General features: G+C 33.0%; 1 protein-coding gene across 13 annotated transcripts in view; it reads left to right on the top strand.

Annotated features, from left to right (window-relative positions):
* BCAS3 (BCAS3 microtubule associated cell migration factor) overlaps positions 1 to 20,282 on the top strand; it is a 592,168-nt gene that overhangs the window by 263,872 nt on the left and 308,014 nt on the right. For 9 of the 13 annotated variants that reach the window (XR_012008696.1, XR_012008698.1, XR_012008697.1 and 6 more), the window contains exons 16-17: positions 2,182 to 2,332; positions 14,632 to 14,676. Coding sequence is in view for 10 of the 13 variants with exons in the window: in XM_072779640.1 (XP_072635741.1) it covers positions 2,182 to 2,332; positions 14,632 to 14,676 (196 nt within the window). In the remaining 3 variants the exon portion in view is untranslated. The remainder of the gene's footprint in view (positions 1 to 2,181; positions 2,333 to 14,631; positions 14,677 to 20,282) is intronic. The other 4 variants (XM_072779641.1, XM_072779645.1, XM_072779647.1 and 1 more) reach the window with 1 other exon arrangement.

Raw genomic sequence — 20,282 nt, forward strand, 5'->3', positions numbered from 1 at the left:
GACAACACATAGAATGGGAGAAAAATATTTGTAAATCATATATTTGAGAAGGAACTGCAGGTTGGCAGTTCCTCAAAATGCTAAATATAGACCTAACAGTTCCATTCCTAGGTGTGCATACCCAAGAAAACTGAAAACACCTGTCTCCATAAAAACTTGTACACCTTGTGTTCATAGACACATTAGTCATAATAGACTAAAAGTGGAAAAACTCAAATATTCTTCAAATGATAAATGGATAAATAAAATGTGATATCCATGCAATGGAATGCTATTTGGGTATAAAAAAAGAATGAACTACTGATATATCATACAACATAGATGATGAACCTTGAAAAGATACTAAGTGAAAGAAGCAGGCCACATTGTATGATTCCATTTGTGAAGTATCCAGAATAGGCACATTCATAGAAACAGAAAGGAGCTTCTGGTTCTCAAAGGCTGAGGGATGGGCCAAAGGAGGAGTGATTGCTAATGGGTATGGGCTTTCTTTTTGGGTGATGAAATGTTCTGATATTAGATTGTGGTCATGGTTGTGCTACTGTGTAAAATATATTAGACACAAAACTGTACACTTCAGAAGAATGGCTTTCACAGTATATGAATTCTATCTCAGCAAAAATACTGATCTGGTTTTTAAAATGGCCAAAAGATTTGAGCACTTTATCAAAAAGAAATATGGATGACAAATAAGTGCGTGAACAAAAAAAGTGCTGGGATGCCTGGGTGGCTCAGCAGTTGAGCGTCTGTCTTTGGCTCAGGGTGTGATCCTGGTCCAGGGATTGAGTCCCACACCAGGCTCCCTGTGAGGAGCCTGCTTCTCCCTCTGTCTCTGCTTCTCTCTGTGTCTCTCAGGAATACATAAAATCTTTAAAAAAAAAAAGTGCTAAACATTATTGGGCATTAGAGAAATCCAAATAAAAGCCAGAATAGCTAATATAAAGAGTAACAATATCAAATGCTGGGAAGGATATGGAAGATCTGGAGCTTCATACTTCACTGATGAGAATGTGAAATGGTTCAGCTACTTTGTCAGACTGGCATTTTCTTATAACCTTAAAACATAAAATTGTTGTGTCCCTGCAAACATTGGTTTACTATGACCAGAAATTCTATTCCTGGATTATTTATCCAAAAGGGAAATTTATATTCATACAAAACCTGTACATAAATGTTTATAGCACCTTTATTCATAATAGCCAAAACCTGGAAACAAATGTCTTTTTATCAATGACTAGATAAACAAACCGATGTAGTTCCATAGAATAGGATCATACTCAAGAATAAAAAGGAAAGCTCTATTGATACTTTCAGGAAAATATAGAGTGGATGAATCTCAGATGCTTATTGGCTAGAGAAAGAAACTGGACTCACTAAGCTCCCTACTCTGTGATGTCATTTATGGGACATTCTGGAAAATATATAACCATGGAGAGGGAGAAAATATAAGTACATAGGAGGAGTTTGGCTTACTGGTGAGCTGAGAGTAATTATTCCCTCTGTGGATCAGATTTTATTTCACAGAAGAGTTTGTTTTTACTGGTTATTAGTGAGCTGTCATGACCCTCTTAATTTTTTATATTAGAGAATGCCCAGCATAAAATAAAGGGAAATGTTGATTTGATATTTTTAAGTTTTATGGCGGAGAGTGGTATATATTGGGAAGAAGGTGATGTTTTCACCTACGACTTTTGTTAATCTCATCCTGTGTCTCTCGCGCTACTGTCTGTGGATACTTACAACTCCTGTTTCTTCCACCCTCCCAGTTTTCACAGGCTGCTGTGGCTGATTATATTCTACCCACTTACTCTCAAGCTTGTTCAGAGAAATGCACCATGCCTCCTGTAGACTACTTTACATCTTCCAGTTTATTTTCTTTTGCTATACCATAGCATTATAATTAAATTTTATGCTAATTATTTGTATAACCATTTAACATCTATCCAATTCTGTATCCTCTATTCCTCTACCTCCAAAGACTAAAATCTCTGTTTATAGTCAAGTCACACTTGCTATTACCAGTATCCTTTGTATTTTTCCCCCCATCCATATAACCATGATTCTTTTAGAATCAATTCTGGCCTTGGATAACTTTCTTAAATGATTAGTAGAGTGAGTACAAACCCCATCAGAGAAGGAAATGTCTCTTGATGATGGTTTTCTTTGTTTTTCTCTTTGTAGGGAAACTAAACAGCCAAGATTCCTACAATAATTTTGCCAACAACAACCCTGGCAACCCTCGGCTCTCTCCTCTCCCCAGCTTGATGGTACTGATGCCTCTTGCACAAATCAAGCAGCCAATGACATTGGGGACCATCACCAAACGAACAGGGTAACGCCTTAAGCTTGATACTTTTTAAAATAGCTGTTTCAGAGGATTGGATACTTAGAAATAAAGCATATATTTTCTTTGGGTGTTTTGATTATGCTCTTAATTTCCAGTCCACATAAAACTTAATGACAGCAGATTAAGTAGAAAATATAGAACATGCACAAACATACTTGAATATAACCATGTACACATATATCCATAGCAAAAACAAAGCAGTGACAAGTTGTGAAAACTAGTATTGACTAATAAAAACGAGACCCATCTTCTCAGTCTTACACTTGTTGCCTTGTGGCTTTGTCTGAAAGTACAGTTTCAGTTTCTTGCTTTTGTGGACATGATCTGGATTTATAATGACTCCCAAATTTTAACTGGCCCAAATACTAAGGAAAGAATTTTAGATGATAACCATATTTCTAATGCTTAAAAAAACCCACCTATGTTATAGTATAATTTATATATAATAATCTGTTATTAGTGTCAAAACATTGTGATATTATGAGTAGTTTTCAAAAGCCAGAGTCCTAAGATTTGGGCTTTACTCAAGATTGGTCATTAACATCCTCAAAGACATTTGGTGACTCACTTATGTGTCTGTGCTTATTTTAGCTATTTAAAAAAAATTTTAATTACTACTGGTTAGGAATATAAAATTATCACTTCTTTGGGTTCCTGAAAATAAAGTGCTATATCTAAGATGTCATTAGATGATCAATTGTGTAGTGACTCTGAAATTCTGTTTTGTACCAGAAGATATATATCTGTAGGCAAATTACCTATTTCATCAATAAACAATCCTGAATTTAACCTAATCTGAAATGCAACAACTGTTTTAAATTCTATATTCAGGTAATCTAGAGAAAACCCAATCCTGGCTTCAAACACTCTTTAAGGTCTTTCCAACAAAAAGAATATATTAAATTATTTGGCTGCTATATCAATAGGTCTTAATATTTTTGTGCTGGGTGGTAAAGTGTAGAAGTCACTTTTGTGAGAAGAAATACTCATTTCACCATGGCACAGAAATGGACGCTTTACCTAATACAGCGGTATTTGTATACAAAATTATCTTACTGCAGAATGCAGAAATAAAATTGAGCTTGTGGCATGTTAAGGGTGGGAGAGAAGGAAAAATAGAGCAAACCTAGATCCCAATCAGACATGTTATGATATCATTTAGCCTGTAATCCTTTTTTTTTAAACTGATGTCAGCTTTTTAACTCCTTATGTTCAGTAATTTAAATGGAATTTTGACTTCTCTTTCCTATGTTTCTTTATTTTAAAATAAGTTAGAATAGCTATGAATAGGAAAGAAGTTATGAACTTATATTTAAGTTAGCTCATTTTTATTTGTATATTACTTATTAGAATGTAGAATCAAAAATTGGACTAAATCTTGAATCATAATTTTTTTTTACTCATAGAAGTCAGTACTACCTTCTTGATTCAGCTGAGCATTATACAATTCTGCAAAGTACTTCTGAGTTTTTATGTGTTTCCTGAATCTAAGTGAAAGAGTACTCAAAATTGTTCTTCTTGAATTTAATTCTAGCTTTGTTGCTGATGTTTGTTGTTTTTAAAACTTAAGAGCTACTCTGTTTTTATAATGCAAAGCATTAGCTCTCTTTTTCAAATAATCTTTTCCATATTTATCTCTAAGATAGTGACTGAGGTTCTATGCATGAAATCCTATGTTGTCAGAATTTAATTCAATATATTTGTGGGAAGGAGAGGAAACTAAGTCTACTTTTGCATATATTTGAAATTTTCCACAATAAGAAGATAAAGTCTCGCACTTTTTACTTTTTCATACTCTTTCTTTGCTGCTCTTTCTCTCTGCTCTTAGATGGGCAGAAGCTATTAATCATCTGATGTCTCCTTCCGCTGCCCTACTTTATGAACTTAGATATATTCTGCATTTCCTTTTCTTTTTAAAAAGTCACAATTCCTAGATTTTTAGTGTGTATATTATATCCCCTTATAGACAATTTAGTAATTATTTATTTATTTATGAAATAAATTATATGCATTTGAGTTATGTACCTTGAAATTAATAAACACATATTGCATTGCTGACTTGGCTTTTTATCTCAATTCTCAGACCATTTTATTTTTGCTGAATTTTTGCATTCTTTTTAGCATATCTCATATTGAAGTGTTTAAAGAGAATAATACTTATCTCACAATGAATACTTGGTTTGTAATTTTAAAACTTTTCACATAGATTCAGATTTACAAAAAAAAAGTTAGAAGACCAGTGAAAGAAATTCCTCTATATCAAGATCTCCTGAATGTTAACCGTCTAACTTATTTACCTTATCATTCACATTTTCTCACTCTGCCCACATGTGTGCAGGCACACCACACACACACACACACACACACACAGTATATTTTTCTTAAATTGTCTTGAAGTAATTTGTAGATTAGTAACGCCTTACTCCTACAAATTTCATATATAAATTCTAAAGATTAGGATATTCTTTTTATAACAATAGTATACTTATCAAAGGAAGAGGTTTTAAGACTCACTATTAGTTTTTTTTCACATAGTTGTTGTTTGTAATGAGTTCTCAACTTGTGGCAGAGCCTTTAGTTCACTACAAATTACCCCACCTACAATCCTTTTTTCCCCATCCCTCCCTCTATTCTTTCTCTTGCTTCCTGTTGACACATATCAACAGTGGCCTATAAACATTTTGATAATAGTATTTGTAACTTATAGTTGGCTATTGCTAGATTATAAGACTTAATACCCCTAAGCCGCTTTCTGAAGGGTTTGTTCATTATATCCAGCAATTGCTCTAGTGGACTTCTCTTATAATTCTTTTACTCTAAATCACCCCAACATTTGGTCATAGAATTTTCAGAATAGTTTGTGGTTTTATTATCTTAAAATCAAACATTTTCATGGAAATACATGTATTTTGCCTTAGCAAAAGTAATATTTGTTTTATTATTATTTTTTTAATATTTGCTTTATGAGAACAAAATACATTCCCTTAGTTTCTGGTTTTGATACATGCTGAGATTTGAACTACATCCCATACATTTCATGTCATTAGATTTCATCCCATTAGATTTTAAAGGCTTTATTTATTTCATTTTTATTAAAAAATTTTTTTTACTATGAACAAATCTCAATCTGCAGTTAGTTAATTTGCATTAGTTCCATTAAACTTCATTATATTTGCTGAGAATTTTGATTGCCATATTAAGGTCACCAGAGTGATGAGCAAATGAGTTTTTCATTTTCTAGGTCTCTTCATTCTGGAAATTACAATTACTCTAACATTGCTTCTATGACATGTCTTTGCTAGCATTTTAAAATAAAGTTATCATGGGACGCCTAGGTGGCTCAGTGGTTCGGTGTTTGCCTTCAGCTCAGGGCATGATCCTGGAGTCCCCGGATCAAGTCCCACATCGGGCTCCCTGCATGGAGCCTGCTTCTCCCTGCCTGTGTCTCTGCCTCTCTTTCTCTCTCTCTCTCTCTCTCTGTCTCTCATGAATAAATAAATGAAATCTTAAAATAATAAAAAAGTTAACAGGAAGTATTTAACATGGATTATGTAGAAATAGAACACAGAGCTGACTCATTTATAGACATGTAAGTTCTGTGACTACTTCCAGTATACTTGATAATGTATCTAATAAAATTATATGCCTACCTCGGTTAGATCAACATAAATAAATAAATAAATGGAATATGGAATAAATAAATCCCATGTTCTAAATATTTGGCATAAAGGCAAAATAAGCATAAAATGTTGTATTTCCAGCACAGAGATTTCTAAGGATTACCTAGGATCCTATATTTAAATATTCAAATTGAGATAGAAGCCTCAGTTCAAACCTTCAGGGGATAGAACGTGTGCTTACCATATTTCACATCTGCCTTCTTATTTTTGGAAATATATATCCCTGGAAGCCTGTACAGTGTCAAGGACCATCTGTCTTACTCCAAGACATGCACAAGGCCAGTAGAACTACAAACGGCAAAAGACAGATGTATTTACACCTCCATGTTCTGTACCTTGAAGCAGCACTTAGAGGAAATAAGGCCTATTTTGGCAACAGCTGTTGCTTAACCTGACTACAGTATACACTGATGAAGGCAAAAGAAGTGCTAGAAATCATTTGGTTCAACAATCACTCATCCAAACACAGTCCATTTTCTTCCAGTCTAAGACTAAAGGATTGGAAAGACCTCCATCATATTTTTATGATACATAGATAAAAATAATTCTCATCTAGTAAAATGAACCTGGGTGCTAAGGAGTTGCTTATTATTTTGGAGTGTTAAGTATTTATAGTAGTGATTTATTAAGCAGCATTTCATAGATGTTTGGTCGAGTTAATAAATCAAGTCAGTGATAAAGTTTTTTTTGAATGCCTTCCTATATAATATTTTACTAAGTAGATAATTTTTCATCGGTATGCTTAACTTTATGTGCATTAAATCTAAAGTTACTAATAAATACACATCATTTTTAAGGCACAAACAGTGAGCAGTAAATTTTAAAAAGAGATCAGAGTAATTTCAGGGATGAAAAATGTAGACATTGGTAATGAAGTCACTTCCTTGCTCTTAGCTAACTGACCTTTTTAGTGAAGTAAGCATGAGATGATTTTTTTGTCTTTCATAAGTTTCCTTTTTCTTTTTTTTTTTTTTTTTTAAGTTTCCTTTTTCTTAAATGGAGCCACTTCTGTTCCTTTTCCCTGTCCCCATCTTTATATTTATTCTTTGGGAGCAATTTGACGTGGGTGTTAGGAACCTTGGGCCCAACTCTGTAGAAATAGGTTAAGTCATGTAGTGGAAGGATATTGACTTAGGAATCTGATGCACTGACTTCTCATTTGGTTCTGTTACCTATTACCAGTGTGACCTAGGTAAGCTTCTTCATGTGAAGAATATAAGTTTATATGTGTGAATTTTGATTTTTCAGCTGTACATTGTATGAATTCCCACCAGGGCTTTGGTCCTATCACCCGATTTCTAAGCTTTACCCACTGTTGAGTTCTAGACCAGTGCTGAATGAGAGCTTCATTAGGAAAACATAGATGATTGTTCCTATTTAGAAATGGAAACATTTAATAGCATTTATTTTATTATCTCAACTTGAAATTTGTACACCAAATCTGCCATAGAGCTTGCTAAGTGAGTAAATGACATTGGCATAATGTAGGCCTTGAAGAAATTTCTTCTACTGAAGAAAATGGCTTTTTCTTCTAATTCAGTTAGATCTACCTTGGCTTATATACACAGTTTGGCCTGAGCCCCAAACCTTATAAGAGAAATTCTGAGAATTAAATGGGAAATATTTGGAGAAAGACACACAGGTACAGTAGCAGATCATAATTCTCTATGTCCCAGCCCTGTCTTGTATAGATGTTAGTTTTTGATAGTGAAGCTATAAATCTTTGGTCCCAGATATAAAGTAATGGACAGTGTATTTTCATTAGAATGGATATGGATATATCTGTATGTATAATATACTTGCCATAGTTGAGTTTACAATTTTTGTGCTCCATCAGTAGAGTACTTAAAGTCCACCTTTGGTTTGCATATGTTTACTTGCATATGTTTGTTCTACTTTATCATAAATCTGTGGATTTTGTGTTTTTTTTTAATGAAGTCTACTATTAAAAATCAGCAGGTATAACTTTCTACAGAAATTTGACAGTCTATGTTCTAGTCTCTTTTCTGCAGCATCTGGCAGAATTTGAATATTATCTAATGTTTTTCTAATGCAAATCTTGACTTTGTAATTTAAAATTGCATGTTGAGTATATCTCAAATTAGGTAATATAACTGTCTTGTTTCAGCTTTAATTTGCTTTACAGATCACTAATTTGAGAGACAATAGTGCTATAGGTCTCTTTAGTAGGGAGTGGTTAAAATTAAATTAATGAAACATTAAAAGTAACACTTGAAAAAATGACACGAGGAATCATTTGCTCATATTCATGTGTGAATTGTGTGCCCATTTCAGTAGCTGCTTAAGGGATCCACAGAATGTAGCAGAGTCATTCCAGTTCCTAGAATATATATTGGTAGAGAATATGGTTTTACTTTACAATTTTACAGATAGTGTGGTATGGCATTTTCTCTACTTTTTTGTTGTTTAGTACATTTATTTATATGGGCTTATTCCTTTTTCAGTTTTATTGAAAAATAATTGACATATTTTACTATATAAGTTTAAGGTGTGTAGCTTAATTGTTTGGCTTGTATATGTTGTGGAATGATAACCACAATAGGTTCATATAACATCTATCTTCTACTGATACAATAAAAAGAAAAGAAAGAGGAAAAGAAAAAAGGAAAAGCACTTTTTCCTTGTGATGAGAACTCTTATTCTCTTTACAGCTTCCCTATATGTCATACAGCAGAGTTAAGCTGTAGTCATGTTGTATATCACATCTCTAGTACTTACTAATCCTATAACTGGAAGTTTGTACCTTTTGACTGCCTTCCTCTAATTCCTCCTTCTCCCACTCTGTGCATCTGGTAACCACAAGTGTGATCTCTTTTTCTATGAGATTTTTTTTTTTTTAAGATTCCACATATAAATAAGATCATACAGTATCTGTCTTTCTTTGACGTATTTCACTTAACATATTGCCTTCGAGATCTTTCCATGTTGTTTCAAGTGGTCAGATTTCTTCATTTTTTAATGGTTGGATAATATTCCACTGCATGCAAATATGTATGTATATCACAACATTTTTATCTGTCGGACACTCAGATTGTTTCTGTATCTTGGTTATGGTAAATCATGCTATGAACATGGGGGTGCATATCTTTTTGCATTTGTGTTTTTTTTTCCCTTTAGATACATTCTCAGAAGTGAAATTGCTGGATCATAGGGTAGTTCTATTTTTAAGTTTTTGAGGATCCTCCCTACTGTTTTCCATAGTGGCTGCACCAATTTATAGTCCCACCAACAACGCACAAGGATTCCCTTTTCTCCACATCCATGGCAGCATTGTTAGCTCTTATTTTTTTGATGATGGCTATACTAACAGGTATGAGGTGGTATTTCATGTATTTGTTTTTTATTTCATTATATTTTAATTTGCATTTCCCTAACCACTATTGATGTTGAACACCTTTTAATGAACCTGTTGGCCTTTTGTGTATCTTATTTGCAAAAATCTTTATTCAAATCATTTGGCCATTTTAAATTGGGTTATTTGTGTTTTGCCATTGAGCCCATGTGTTCTTTACATTTTTTGCTATTAACCCCTTATCAGAGAAATGGTTTGCAAATATTTTCCCCATTTTGTAGGTTGTCTTTTCACTTTGTTGATGGTTTCTTTTGTTCTGCAGAAGCTTTTAAATTTATTTTTAATTTTGTTACTTGTACTTTAGGTGTCATATTTTAAAAATTATTACTAAGACCCATGTCAAGGAGCTTTTGTTCTTGTGTTTTCTTCTAGGAGTTTATGATTTCAGGTCTTACATTTAAGTCTTTGATCCATTTTGAGTTAATTTTTGTCAGTAGTGTAAGATATAGGTCCAGTTTCATTTGTTACATGTGAATATCCAGTTATCCCAGTACCATTTATTGAAAAGACTGTCTTTTTTTCCATTGAGTATTCTTGGTTCCCTTGTCAAATATTAGTGTGGACCATGTAAACTCATGATTCTGTTCATTGGTCTATTTGTTTTTATGCCAATTCCATACTGTTTTGATGACTATAGCTTTATAGTATAACTTGAAATCAGGCAATGCAATGCCTCTTGCTTTTTGTTCTTCTTTCTTAGAATTTCTTTGGCTACTTAGGGTTTTTTGTGGTTCCATATAAATTTTATGGAAGTTTTTTTTCTACTTTTGTAAAAAATGCCAATGGAATCCTGATAGGAGTTGCATCAAATCTATAGACTGCTTTGCTAGTACTGACATTTTAACATTAATTCTTACAATCCACGACCATAAGCTACCTTTCCACTTATTTGTGTCTTCTTTGATTTTACTCATTACTGTCTTGTAGTTTTCAGAGTAGAGACCTTTCATCTTGTACTTATATTTGTTCCCAAGTGTTTTATTGTTTTTGATGCTACTATAAATGAGATTGATTCCCTTGTTTCTTTTTTCAAAATATTTTTTGTTAGTATATAGAAACATCAATTTTGTATCCCATAACTTTACTGAATTCATTGATTAGATCTAACAGTTGGCCTTTATTTTGTTGAGATCCGTTCCTTCCGTGCCTAATTTATTAAGAGTTTTTAATCATGAATAGATATTGAATTTTGTGAAATTCTTTTTTTTGTGTCAGTTAAATGATCTTATGACTTTTTTTTCATTCTACTAGTATGATGTATCACATTGATTGTTTTGTGTTATGTTGAGCCCTTCTTGCATCCCCAGGATGCATCTTACTTGATCAAGGTGAATGGTCCTTTTTAATGTGCTGCTGAATTTGATTTGTTTTCTTGAGAATTTTTCTGTCTTATATTCATTAGGGATATTGGCCTGTAGTTTTATTTTTTAGTGGTGGCTTTTTCTGATTTTGGTATTAGGATTATGCTGGCCCCACAAAATGAGTTTGGGAGTGTTCCATCCTCGGATTTTTTGGAAGAGTGTAACGATTGGTGTTAATTCTTTAAAAGTTTGATAAAATTTGCCAATTAAAGCTATTAGATTTTTTATTTCTTTGTTATTCAGTCTTGGTAAGTTGTATGTTTCTGAGAATTTTTCCTTTACTTCTAGATTGTCCAGTTTGTTGACATATAGTTATTCATAGTAAATATGGGCTCATTCTGAGGTCTGTTATGTGAGAGTGTCTGAATTATCATAAGACATGATCAATTGAAAAATAGGACTTTCAGAGTATGTTCATAGAATTTTTCTCTGAGACTCTAATTCTTTAACTCTAGAGGTGATTGAACCTAATCTTTTATACCTTTTAGCACTAGAGTTGGGTTATAGAAGATTTTAGAGGATTCAGAATCAGATCTAGTTTTACTTTTTGATTGCATTTAAAAAATCTTCACGTTTGCCTTACTTTCAGCTTGTAAGACCAAAGCTTTTGTGGTTTTATGTGGCATTTAACAAAATGAATCAATGTTTAAAAACTTACATGGTGTTACTCTTATGATATAAAACACAATTTCTTCTTGTCTTCTGAGAATCTCCAGAAGAAATCGTTAACGGTCAAGTTGTTTCACGTTGCACTACAAATAAATCTATAAAAAATATTTCTGGATTTTTAATCTCTTGGCCAGTCCTGATGTTTTTCGATCAGAACTCAGCTTAAAAAGGATATAATTGTAACAAAGTGAAAGGTTTTGTATGGCAAGATTGTTAAACCTGCTGAAACTTAATACTGTTTAGAAAACACAGAAATTCTTAATATCTGGACATCATAATTTGAGTTGCATATGTTAATACAGACCATTTTCATTCAACATATACTCCCACTCACATACTCTCTTCCTCTCTCTAACTACTCTCATATACCCTATATGATTACAACTGTGGTATTTTGAAGGGGGAGGGGAAATCATAGGTGAAGACAGCTGGATCATGGACTTGTCCTTTGTGACTTTATATTTTCATTCTTTTGCTACTGAGAAAGATGAAGCAGGCACATTTCAAAAGAACAGCTGACACTACCCATACGAAGTCAGTAATTATGTCAGTCACTCTAATTCTTTGGAGTTTGTGGCTCTTCTTTTACATGTATGTGGCAGAGGTCCAGTTTGGAGGAGTGGGTAAGAAGTGGGTAAGTATAGATTGGGAACATGCCAAGTGTATACTAAAGCAGGTCCTCATTCAGTTTCTTCGGCCCTCTGTTTTCCCCTTGAGCTGTGTTAGCCAGTTGATCCTTTTTTGACTGAAGAAGGGTTACTTTTAGCTCACACAATTGGGTTATGCTGTGAACAGTGAGAACAGTATTGTCTTTAAATTTGACAATGCTGCTGCTTAGTACAGGCCTGTTTACTACAGTGTCTGGAGAGTTAACCATGCGTTTTAGGATCGTGGGGAAGGAAATGGCTGTTGAAATCTTTTGTTGATAACACATTACTATTGCCTAGAAAGGAAAATCTAGGAGATTTTTTTTTAAGCCTGTGTTTAATTTGTTTGGCAAATACGTGTTTCCTTTTTATACATAAGGAAACCTAAACCTAGGAAAGGGTATTTATTGGCGCTATAGGTGGGGAACATCAGCTGGTCTTTTGAAATGTAGAAACTTGAAGGTTTTGTTTCATTTTTGTTTGGTTGGTTTTGGGGGCCAGTAGAGACCCTTTTAAGTCATAAAGGACTAAGATAAAACATTCAAATGTTTTACAACAAATTAGCTGTAGTCTGATACTTAGAATGAGATTGGAGACTGTTTGGTGTTGATATAATACACACTGAAGAGCGACTCATGTCTAGATGTTCCAGATGGTCAGCGCTTGTGTCAGAATCATTTGAACTGTTTGATTATTTCATATGCCCTGCCTAATGAAGAAACTTCAAGGAAGTTGGGCACAGTATGCCAACAATGACCTCTTCATTTCAGAAGTATTTGTGGACATATGGAAACATATTGAAGCTTCCATTTTCTCATCATTTCTGTATGGCATTACTGTTTTACTGAGATTGGAGTCTTCGAGTGGTCTTGGTTATTTAAATCATTGTTTGTCAGAGTTCAGGGTGAGCTCCAGTAACATTTTTTTTTCCAATATAATTTGTGAATCATGAAATCAGATAAGGGGATTGTGACTAACTTTTTTCTTTAATGAAATAGAATAAAATAAAATGCAGTTTTGCTACTGGTTCTGTAAATAAACAGCTTTGGCCTGAGCTAGCAGCTTGTTAGAATCTCAGGTCCCTCTCAGACCTACCCTGTCAAAATATGCAGTCTTTATTGTACCTAAATCCCAACATTAATGTTTATGATACATTGAAATAGAAAATAGTAAAGTTGATTACAGACAAAAACCACATTCATTAAATTATTGTTTCATTAGGTGTATTCATGTATACACCAGCTTGTGCCTTAAAATGTATTTCTGCAGGTCACAATTAAAAAAGTTTGAATATCCACTATTTAACAAGGATAATGACATCATATCTTTGGTTGTGTTCATATTAACCATGAGAGAGATGTCCTTGCTTTGCATTGGCACCATTTCTGCGGTTATTTTTCTTTTTCTTCAATATCTCACTTCTTCCAACTCGTTCTTTCTGTTATTAGTTTCTCTTAACTCTCCTGTTCTCTCGTTTCTTCTGTGCATCTGTCCTCAGAATTGTGCTCTGCGCTGTGAAAGCATTCTATCCAAGTTTCCGTTTGCAAAACTCAACTCCCAGGCAGCTAACTGGTAATCAGTTAGCAGGAACTTTTTTTTTTTTTTATGATGTTTTTAGTGTCAGAGTTGAAGAAGAAACCATCCAGGTTTTGCCAGTGTGCTTTCCTTTTCAATCTATGTTTCACTTCCACATACCAGATGCCACAGCGGCATTTTGTTTGGGATATAGTTAAATCAGCCAATCCTCTTTGTGTGCAGATATGCATAGTATGTCTGAAATGGCTGTGAACAGAATATTAATAAGAAATATGTGTCACCATGAGGCCTGAATTTGTATCCTCATTTGCATTTAAAATAAGCAACTATAGCCTTAGTTTACAGTATTCTGACCTAGCCCAATGCAGGCAGGTGGGAGAAGCCAACCTGTAGCACTCTTAAGAGAAATGCTAATTTTCTGGAATATGACCCTACACGGAAATAAATCATACTACTTATATTTGGTTTTTGTTCCTTTGGCCTTCAATACACAGTTCAACTTTACTTTAAATAAGTCGCTTGGAAAATACATGCTTTCTTTCTGTGGCTCTGAGGCTACAACCGATGAAGAGCAAATAATGCTTATCAAATTTTTTATTGCATTCTCTTTCGCTGATTTTAAACATTTCGTGTCCTACAACCACACATCTGTTGCTATTGATTCCACTTTTTTCGCCATCTGATGATTCCATTTAACTTGTACTTTGTTTTTAGGGCCTCAGAAGTGAAATTTATTTTATTTTACTTTAGGAACCCTCCACGGGTATTCCAGAAAAGGGGGAGAAATAGACATTTTGAAATCGCTCATCCTTTGAAAATTAAGGGACTTAATATTTCATGGCATTCTGGTGATTGGTTATATCAGACTTGTTAGTATCTACAGCAGAATTGCAAATGATTATTAATTTTTTCAGTGATTTTATCCAAACTCTATTAACAGTATGATATACATGTATTTGTTAATGTGAAATGAGTTTTCCTCTAATTTTCTGTGCATTTTCCCCCCTTTTCCATGAAGGCCTTATCTGTTTGGAGCGGGGTGTTTTTCCATAAAAGCTCCATGGTGAGTCCCAGTTCAGTCCCGCATGCCTAATTCATTTGCTGTACTCTCAGAAAGTAATTCTGTTTTGTACTTTTGTTTTCAGTTGCATGGCCTGATCACAGATAGATGCACCAAATTACTGAATAATTTGTAGAATGGACATGAATGTTGATATTTAAGCTTTAAAAGAGCAGATTTTTAAATTTTACTTCATTTCTTAAAGAGTCAAATAAAAAAATCAGATTAATATTTAAAAATGAGAAATTAGAAGGATTCTCTCAATGCTAGTGTATGTTAGAAGACAAGGCTAACACCCAAGTTTAATGCTTTGAGTATGATAGTGATAGAAGCTCCCTACACATTGTGTTGAACACTCAAAGAGATGATTTATTTTGAAATATAAATATATTTAAGATATACTAAAAATACCCTATAAATTTTAACTGCATTTTATTTGGTACCAAAGCAATAGAGTTAGTTCTGTTTTGAGGAGTTTAGGTATTTAAGGATCTCCTTGATGAGGAAATTTGTGTTTCATTTCATTAAAACTCCTAAATAATTTATAATTTTGAGTTATTAGCACCAATTTACTGTAACTTATTCATTTAGTAAGTTCTTATAAAACAATGCATAAAATACAATTTTGTCAGTCTTAGACATGATGGTCATAGAAAAGAAACAGTATATTTAATACTTTTATGTAAAGATGTGAAGTAGAATGTATTTAGGAGCTGCTGTCTTTAACATTATGACTAAGAGTTAGGGCTCCAGAATCAGACCTGTCAGTCGAAGTCCTAAGTCCCAATTCACATACTACTTACCTATATGATCTTGTGTCATTTTCTAAACCCTTTCTGTTTCTTGGTTTCCTTACCTGTTAAAGGGATTACCAGTAGCGCCTACATCATAGGTTCATTGCAAGGATGAAATGAACTGACAATATGAAGTGCTTAGAACAGTACCTGGCATATATAGTAAGAGCTCAGCAAATGTTACTTGTTTAAGGGGAAAATACCATTTTTGAAAAGAAGCTTCTTTAGATTTTTTTTTTTTCACACTTTTAGGAGTTAAGTGAGCCAAAAGGAAATTTGGGGCAATGTGTAAAGTATATCAATTTTATAAATGTAGTCAGAATACTTTAAAGAATTCTGTACATGTGTGTAGTTCTCATAACCGCTACTGGGAATTGTTCATACTGTACCATTATCCTAGGGAAAAAACCTCCCAACTGTTTTTCCCATGGACAAAAAGAAACTGAAATCATTCTTGAAGGTACACCATAATTTGATGCAAACTCATTTCAGTGGTAATCTGCCACAGGAACATCTGAAAATTTCATTACCGTATAAGAATAGGGTGACAAATCATAAAAACTTACCCCTTGAAATGCAGCGTCAAAATTAGGACACAGATTGTGAAACTATTCTAAGAAATTCAGGGCATAAATGAGTCAAAATTCCATGCAAGTCAATCTTTATTCTTTTTGTTAACCAGATTTCTTCCCCAAACAAACAAGATACATGGATCTTACTTAGGAACTTAGATGAGCAGTCAGTTTTTAAATGCCAGATTCAACATATGACAAAATTTCTTTGTAAACTAAACTTAGAATTAGATTCTGTCTTAGGATAAATTTCTCATTTTCTAAGTACAAAGAAGAGTTTTAGTATGTTAATAGAGATTGAAGTTTTAGCAGAGAAGTAGAGATGGAGTAACAAATGTATGTTAAATAAGAAAAGTCCATTCCTTCAACAGCTTATGTGCTCCTCAAATTTAAGCAAAAGCACTTGTCAACCAGAAATGATTTGAGGTTGAAACAAGATTAAAAGAGCCAGATTAAAGAAAGGGATATATGAAATATAGTAGACTTTTAAATCATTGCCTGTCTTTTAGAAGACTGCTTTGTGGTTTGTTTGATGCCATCGTTAGCTCACAAGAAACTCGTTTTTAGTCACTTATACTAGCCTAAAAGATCCTCCTTTAAAATACGTTCCTTTACTAGTGGTGCATGTTTTTCCCATTAAGATCTTAATGAAACCTCAAATTAAGGCAGCAAAATGAATATAAATTTGACAACTTCTCCTAGCTTGTTTATAAGAGCTTCTTTGTTTTAACAGTTTTTGCTATTTTTCCATGATATTTAGCATTCAACCTGAGAATGTTTTTATTTACTGTTACAAAATAAAGCATCCTGCCAAATAAATATGTTTTTAGTACTTCTAGTTGCAGGGTAGTATTTGTATTTTGGAAGAATATGAAATTTTTATAGTTCCTCTTAAAATGTAATGGACATTTCGTACATTTTTAAAATTATTTTCAAGTTGCAACCTTGTATTTAGCTAAGAGTTTACTTTTGATAGATTACAATTTATACTAATTCTTAATTCTTTGATAAACTTGTTTGTTTAAATTCATGCAATTGCAGTGGGTCAGTTTAAAATAATGTTTTTCCTTTTGATAATAAAACAAGCTTGTTGAAAAGTTATACAGATCATCTTCAACATTTTAGGCATTTTATACACTCTGGGGATTATGCACCCTCCAGGATATTTGAGTCTGAATGACTGTGTAAAATATTGTAAAAGAGTCACACGTATAATATTTTTTAATATAGAAATTTTAAGGAAATAGCCATTGTGAATTTTTTTAAATGGATTTTGCTTTCAATATTATAAATAAGTAATAAGTATTTATTGAGCTCCTAATGTGCATGTAGTATCGCTTATCAAAAGAAAAAACATATGCCTGATAGTTTAGACAAAAGTAGCCCATTTGAGCACATCCTATACTCATAACCTGTGTTTGTGTTATATAAAAACCTTAAAGAATTAAAATTTGCAAATCAAATTATATTTAAAGTTTTAATTAGCACTGAGAATATTCCATTTATATGTAAATAGTTCATTTAAACTAATCTTGTTCTTTTGAGAATATTTAAAATATAAATTCATTTTTGAAAGAAAAGATTTATATAGAAAAGAGAATCTTATTTGTAAAATTTACATAAATCTGTTAGGTCTTTAAGAATAAATTGTAATAGAATAATTTTAGGTATATTAATATCTTTAAAATATAATACTTTCAGTTTCCTGCTTAGTTCTTTTTTTTTTTTTCCCCGCTTAGTTCTTCTTTTAGAAAAATAAAGTCGAGAGTGAGAGAACACTTCTAAATTCCTTTTAAAAGCTCAGTCACACTGAGGAATATAAAGAAAGATTTTTCTTCTTATACACAGACATTATACCACTTGTAATTCTTACAGCAATATTATGTCTAACATTTAAAGTGGATTATTGAGTGTACCCTTATGTTCCAGGAAAGGAAAAAAAAAAAAAAACGGTGCTTCTATCTCAATTTAGTTCTTTCCACACTTGTGTCCTTCTGAACAAGGCAATGGACCTCACTGCTGCTTTTCATGCCATCCACAGATACCCCACTCATGTCCTACTCTATGGGACGTAGTAGATTTACCCAGATGGACGTAATTTTAAAAGCAGATATTATTAGAGTTTTGCTTTTTTTTTCTCTTTGCAGTAGGGTGTGGAGAGAAAAAAAAGGCAAGAGAAATTCAATATGTTAATCTGACTGGATTACATAATACAGTAAAAGCCAATGGGTAACTTCAATAGTCTTTGTAAGTATTTTGAAAGATGTCATAATGTTAATGTCCCCAGAACTCCCGATGGCAGTGAAAATGATTCTCATGCTATAGTTAGATGGTTAAGTCTCCCAAAAGGAGTGACAAAAAGTGAAACTCCTGACTTTTAATTTTAGTACCTTATTTGTTCGGTTTTGTTTTTGTTGTTACTTCTTTGTATATTTGTTTTACTTTTTATTACATTGTTTTCTTGTACCCAGTTTAGTAAATATATGTTAGAATTATTATTTTGCCTGATAGGGTGAAAGTTGAATTAATTCCATTTTTCTTTTACACGCTGCTCACAAATTAAGCCAGATTTTACTTTTCATTTTTGAACATGAGGCCATCTATGATGGGCTCAGGGGAGTAAAGAGCAGGAGTTCTCAGTAGAAGGGAGTCCATCAGCTCCATAAGTATGTTTTATTCTTATTTAAAATCATGATCAACACAACTGAATTTCTGGACACCATATGCATTGAAATTTTATTTTTTATATCAGACTATTTAATAAATAAATGAGGGAAGGCCTCCAAACACCCAAAAGTATTCTTTTTAAAATTGCAGTTGTTTTGTAATGGGATTTATTAAACCCCTTTTGGGGAATAAAGGGAAATGTTGAGAGGAAGAAAGAAAAAAGGATAGTATTGGAATGCTTTCTTAAAATGATTGGGTCACCAATACATAAGTGATCATGATTTACAAGGCTAATACTTTTATCTTTTGTTTCTTCCACATATACATCATTTGTCAGTGTTTTATTTTTCTGCCAACAAAAGGTTATTTTGCAATAGAAATATTCTGGGTCACTTTGGAAAAGTTCAATCTGCTTCCATTCAAAATTCCTTGTTCGTCTTTTTAAAACTTAGGATAAAGGGCAAAGTAAGTCAAAGTGAAATTTTCAAAAAAAAAAAACAAAAAAAAACCAAAGTGAAATTTTCGCCCTTTGGGTAGAAATACTTTATTAGTAGTAATCTTTTCTTTAGATTATTTCTCCTTTTAATTTTCTGAAAGTCTTCTGGACACATGCACATATTTTTATGTTCTGTTTTGTTAAATACCACAGTCATTCCAAATATAGATTGATGATAGAAATGACTTGCTATGATATGTTCACCAAATATGCTCCCTCCACAGTACACAGTACATAGCACACAGCACTACTCCATGTAAGAGGTAGCAAGTTATTCTGAGGGATGAAAACTTTTTTTTAGGGGGGGAGGGGCAGAGAGAGAGAGGGAGAGAGAGAATCTCAAACAGGCTCCATGCCTGGCACAGATCCGCCTCAGGGCTCAGTCTCATAACCCTGAGATCATGACCTGAGCTGAAATCAAGAATCAGATACTTAAACAACTGAGCCACCCAGCCACTCCAGGAATGAAAACTCTTTTAATCACTTATTAAACACAAACTTTTACTAATGTGATTTATTAAGGGCCCATCAGAGGAAAAAGAAGAAATAATGTATAAAAATGAAAATGATCATTTTTTTACATTTTTATATAATTTTAAGCACACTTTTATCATAATATACTTATTCTCTTTGGGAAATAGTAAGTTTGTATGAAATAATACAGTGTTGATGCTTTTTAATTATGTGTTCAGAGCAGTTATGTGTAGCATTATGGAAGTGTAAGAAGTTTTAGCTTTTGACTTTGATTAGACTATTAACTAATAAACACATACACAATATATTTTTGCATGGCCAATGACTAATTTGATATCTTACCATATTTCTACTCTTTGTTATTGAGGTAGCTATCTTGCCTAATAGCAATTGTTTTTCAAGTCTGTTTGGGAAGCATAATCTCTCCAAAGAAATGTCATACCACTTGTTTTCTATCTTGTTGCTTACCACATGCCTTAAAAAAACAAAAACAAAAATAGTATTCAGTAATTTGCAAAGAGCTTTGAATTTGTCCCTGTGAAGCTTATTTGTACATTATAGTATTATTGTTCCCTGATGGTGATTCTTGTAGAAACACATAGTGGA

This window comes from Canis lupus, chromosome 16 (genome assembly GCF_048164855.1).
Source record: "Canis lupus baileyi chromosome 16, mCanLup2.hap1, whole genome shotgun sequence".
Lineage (NCBI taxonomy): Eukaryota > Metazoa > Chordata > Mammalia > Carnivora > Canidae > Canis > Canis lupus.